This window comes from Syzygium oleosum, unplaced genomic scaffold (assembly GCF_021117445.2).
Source record: "Syzygium oleosum isolate NSW1041296 unplaced genomic scaffold, Sole_v2.1 Sole_v2.13, whole genome shotgun sequence".
Lineage (NCBI taxonomy): Eukaryota > Viridiplantae > Streptophyta > Magnoliopsida > Myrtales > Myrtaceae > Syzygium > Syzygium oleosum.
Window position 1 is genome coordinate 1993155 of NW_026607497.1, and position 5079 is coordinate 1998233.

General features: G+C 41.5%; 1 protein-coding gene across 2 annotated transcripts; it reads left to right on the forward strand.

Moving 5' to 3' along the window:
- The first annotated feature begins 436 nt into the window (after positions 1-436).
- LOC115681298 (uncharacterized) lies at positions 437-4514 on the forward strand. 2 transcript variants are annotated; one of them, XM_030605207.2, is made up of 7 exons: positions 437-698; positions 1245-1472; positions 1630-1703; positions 2229-2388; positions 2707-2826; positions 2906-3014; positions 4241-4514. In XM_030605207.2, exons 1-7 carry the CDS (start codon positions 438-440, stop codon positions 4420-4422), a joined length of 1134 nt encoding a protein of 377 aa, XP_030461067.1. In that variant the 5' UTR covers position 437; the 3' UTR covers positions 4423-4514. The 2 variants fall into 2 exon arrangements, with proteins under 2 accessions (XP_030461067.1, XP_056173057.1); XM_056317082.1 differs by having other exon boundaries at positions 3812-4339.
- Positions 4515-5079: the final 565 nt, after the last annotated feature.

Sequence of the window (5079 nt, forward strand, 5' to 3'; positions counted from 1 at the left end):
GGGACTGGATATCTTAGCCCGCTGTGGGTGGGCATAGCAGCGTAAGACCAAGAAAGGGGTTAACATTAGTTGATAAGATTATAAAATAAACACACGGATTTGCGCGTGCGCCCCAAGGAATCACAACCGTTAGATCATACGGATCGCATCGGCTGAGATTCACTTGGGCTCAAATACCATCTTCGATCCACATCAAGTCAACCCCGGCTTTCCCCCGTTACAGCTGGCATTAGCAGAAGTGGGCCGTCGCCTCTATGCGGACGCAGAACCGTCCACGTACTGGACCAATTCCCCGCGAAAAAAAAGGGAGGCCCACACGAATCATTTCGGGTCCCGACCCGAATGATGTAAAACCCGCCCATCGCAACGCGCATCGATACTCTGCTTCTCGTGATCTCGGACTCCCTCCTCAAACTGACCGACGAACGAACGCAGCCATGAGTTTCTCGCAGTCTCGCGGATTCGAGAACGCTGCCCGGAGAATCACCGCGCTCGCGGACGGACTCAATTGCAAATGCGCCGGCGAACCCCGTCCCCATTCTAGGTCCATCGCCACCAGCTGCAGGGCCGTGTTGTTGCCGCGGTTCGGCGGGCCGGAGGCGTTGGTGCTCCGCGACAATGTGGAGGTCCCTGATCTTAAGCCGAATGAGGTTCTCGTTCGCGCTCGCGCCGTGTCCATCAATCCGCTTGATACTAGGGTGAGTTGGTTTTGCTAGGTTGCTGTTTTTTTTGGTCGTCCGGAGACGCGATGAGCCCGATCTTTAGCTGTTTGGCGAACTCTGGTGCAAATTTCGAACTAGGACATAAAGTTGCTGAATATGTTGGTTTCTCCGGAAACCTAGAAACTATCCTTTGAGCACAAAGGTAGAAGTGAACTCAGTGTAGCTTTCTCGGGTAGCGGCCAGTTATGTATTGGTTGTTGCCATTGGTAACTGTGGATAGGATGGAGAAGTGTAGTGCTAATGCCTGCGAAATTTTGGCCGGCATGAATTGAGGTTAATTAGGCGGTGAGTTTTGGTCTGATACTTTATTTAAGTAGCACAAGGCATATAATTTAACTAGTTCAATATGATTGGTGTTCCCTTGGAAACAGTTTATTTGGTTGTATGCGCGAAAATGCATGATTGCTTAGCCGTTAAATTGGTTGCACCAGGTATGGTTCTGTGACATGAGTCTCGATTTGTTTTGGATTACTTCCACAGTGTGCAGTTGTTGTGTGACAGTCTCATTCTGTCTGTTTGCAGATGCGTTCTGGATACGGTCGCTCAATATTTGAACCACTTCTACCTCTCATTTTGGGTCGTGATATCAGTGGAGAGGTTGCAGCAGTCGGAGCTTCAGTTCGGTCTTTAACTGTAGGCCAAGAAGTTTTTGGTGCATTGCATCCTACTGCTGTTAGGGGCACTTACACCGACTATGCAATACTGTCGGAAGATGAGCTTACTCAGAAACCAGAGTCAATTACACACGAGGTGGGCTTTGAGTTTTTTTTTTTTATGAAGTTTTACGTGAAAGTATTTTCCACGCTTGTATTGGTCTTGCAATCATGCATGTTTACTGTAGTGCTTTTTAGTATTGCATTTATAAGCTAGCATTGGAAAATGACATCAAAAGCTTCACACCTTGTAGGAAGCGTCGGTCATCCCTTTTGCTGCACTGACTGCATGGAGAGCTTTAAAAAGCACTGCTAGGATAAGTGAAGGGTACGTTCTGAATTTCTACTGTATTCATCTTTATAATATCTCCATTTGGATTGAACTTCAAAGAAGGTTTGCTTCCAGTTGCCCGATGCCATGTCTGACTTTTGTCTAGTTGATGTTCTTTTTCTAGTTTGATCTTCATGGTCCATCTTCACATGGTTTTGGAAAACATTCAACTTATTGAGAAGGAAATTGCATGGGAGACAGCAGGACTGTCTTTGAAATATGGTCCAAAATGAAGATACTTCACAGTTTGTTTGATTTTCCTTGCATGTGATGGAAAGATGTGAGTTATTTAACATATTCTGTCCCTGTGAAACCAATTGATTTCCCATTGGGAGTTCCAATGAGCTTTCTGTTTTAGTTTATATGTGTGTAGCTTGTACTCAAATGCTAAAAAATGATCTTATAGTAACTCATCTATTCTGATCAACTTGGTGGAACATAGTATAAGGTTATGAATTTATAGCTTTTAATACAACTCCCTCTGCCTATTCTAAGAGTAGCCTTGTTCTTTCCTTTTGGTAGGCAAAGGGTGCTAGTTATTGGTGGTGGAGGAGCAGTAGGTTTTGCAGCAATTCAGCTTGCAATGGCTAATGGGTGCCGAGTTGTAACCACTTGTGGCAGCCAAAGCGTTGATCGGGCTTTGGCAACTGGTGCTGAGCAGGCTGTTGACTACACAGCCAAGGTATGTCATTGCTTGATATTATATTTCTATATTTCAGATTTTATGGTGGAGAAAATCGTTTATATGGTAAAACATCTCGGTTGTGGAAGTTAATTTGTATGTAGGCACCTTTGTTTGTTCTACCGTCTATTTATTCTTGCTTTCACCACTTCATGACATGGTTGGCCAAAAAAAAGAAAAAAAATCATTTCTTCACATGGAAATAAGGAAGTTCCATGCCTATCACAAGAGCGATATATTTTTGCGTAGAACTTTCTGATAGGAACAATGTGTTTGCTTTCTCTCCTCTTTAAACAAATGATTACTGTTGCTTGGCAGGATATCGAATTGGCAATAAAAGGGAAGTTTGATGCGGTTTTAGATACTATAGGTGGACCAGAGACTGAGAGAATCGGCATTAATTTTTTGAAAAGAGGTGGACACTATATGACACTCCAGGTAGGATAAAGCATAGTTGTATGGTTTCCTCCTTTCGCAGAATATTGCAAGTTCAAATTTCTCTCGACCTCTGTTGCAGGGGGAAGCAGCATCATTGGCCGATAGATATGGATTAGCCGTTGGGCTCCCTGCAGCTACAGCAATGTTACTTAAGAAACAATTTCAGTACCGCTACTCTCATGGAATAGGTATGGTTCTGCTTTTTTTTTAATTGAAACTTCTACAGTAGATAATTCAATAGATAGACAAAATGATATCCCTCAACATTATCTTGGCTTTACTGCTAGTGTGTCTTAACACTCTTTTGCATTGTCCAATTCTATCTTTAGTTTTTCTTCAATATTACAAGAAGAATGACTTAGTGATATGGCCCTATTTGGTAATGCTAGGGCCTCGGCCATTACTGCTTGACAAATTGTGGCAAACTTTCCTGGTTACCTACAGGCTTACACTTCCTTTGTTTGAAATTATTAATTTGCTTGACCATCTACTTGTTTGAAAGATTTGATGTATTTATAGATTGAGATAGAGGTCAATAAAGAAAAATACGGAGAAAGAATAGTTGGAACATACCGAAAATTTTTAGGATTACTTCTCCTTCTGTATTGGAGCTGAACGGATGTAATACAGCCGTCCCCATGTCCATTCTGTTCCAAAAGGCAGCTTGAACCTCATAGAGTTATTTCCAGGTACTTTACTATGTATCTGTTTCAAACGGTCTAATAGCAGTGAGTTGTGCATATGCCAGTCCTCTGGAACATGCCCAGTCCAAATCCAGCCTTTATTGAACGGGCTACCCCTTTCATTAAGCAGATTAGAGGAAACTTGAGAAATTGATTTCAAAGTAGGTTGAGACCTCCTGGAAAGTTTAGCCTGTGATGTATTCTCGTATTCTTCCATATATATTTTGCAAATTAATTATCTATGTTCCTCTATGGTTGGAAGCAATAGTGTGTTACTTGACCGGTCTATGTTGTTTAACCAGGAAGAACATAGGACTGTGCTCAGGAGTGTTGTGTATAATCGGCATAACTCGTCAATGTAAAAAAATTGACTGAAGAAAAGGAAAAGCTGGTATACTGAGTATAGGGATTGAGGATCATCAGGCGGGCAGATCAATTAGCTTCTGAACTTGATAACTGTCACTTTTTCCTGTTTTTTTATTTGTTTCAGTTCTTCCATTTATTGCTTGTGAAAGTTTTCTTTTCATGTTCAAATTCATGCCCCTAGGCTCATTGGATAGAATGCCCATCTAATGAATCCCGTTGTCTTTGATACTACATTGTTGTTCCTTCCCTTGTGCTAGTATACTTTTTACATAAACTGGTTTAAGAGGAAAAGGCATGTCCTGTTGAATGTGTCAGTCATGCCTCACTTTACATATTCATCTTCCTTTTGCCTCCTGTGGTGGCAGAATACTTTTGGACATACATGAGGGCCGACTCTGAAGGTTTAGTGCAGATCCGCAGGCTATCAGAAGCCGGGAGATTGCATATACCTGTTGATAAAACATTCCCAATCACACAAGTGAGAGAGGCTCACGAGGCTAAAGAGAGAAAGCAAATTCCCGGTAAAGTGGTGTTGGAACTTGACTGAAATGTGTAGAAGCTGATTTTTTTGGCTAGTCTCTGTAAATGGTTCTCGGCTTCTTCTTTTTTTAATTGAATAAAATTCCTGGTAATTATCTATGTCCCTTCCTTGATGGTTGGATTTGTACCCACAAACGATGCAAGTTTTAATTCCTCACAAAGGAGATAGAACGACATGAGATGATTTATTAACACAATGGTCATGTGAACAAAATGTGCTCACATATTTACAGGTTCCAAGGTGAATGAATATTTTGAATGGAACAAAATTCCTAGTAATTGTTGTGTGGAGGGAGCACGGTGCAATTTTTTTCCCTTTCCAAAGTGGTACTAGAACTCGATTGAAATGTGTAGAAGCTGATGTTTTTGGTTAACCACTTTGGAAAGGGAAAAAAAATTGTTCTGTGCTCCCTCCACGCAACAATCACCAGGAATTTTGTTCCATTCAAAATATTTATCCACCTTGGGAATGTAAATATGTGAGCACATTTTTTTCTAAATGACCATTGTGTGATCTCTTGTGGTTCTCTCTTTTGTGAAGAATGAAAACTTGCATCGTTCATGAAAATTCAGAATCTAGCTCTAGAGTCGATTTGAGTAAATATCCTCCCACCCAAAAAGGTTATGCTCGGACTTGCTAATGTCACTTAAGAACCTCGTAGCG

Excerpts from the sequence above, each read along its gene's own strand:
- LOC115681298 (XM_030605207.2), top strand. The coding sequence starts at position 438 with ATGAGTTTCTCGCAGTCTCGCGGATTCGAGAACGCTGCCCGGAGAATC. Across the intron at positions 2,827-2,905 it reads GACACTATATGACACTCCAG|GGGGAAGCAGCATCATTGGC; the intron begins GTAGGATAAAGC and ends CCTCTGTTGCAG. Across the intron at positions 3,015-4,240 it reads CCGCTACTCTCATGGAATAG|AATACTTTTGGACATACATG; the intron begins GTATGGTTCTGC and ends CTGTGGTGGCAG.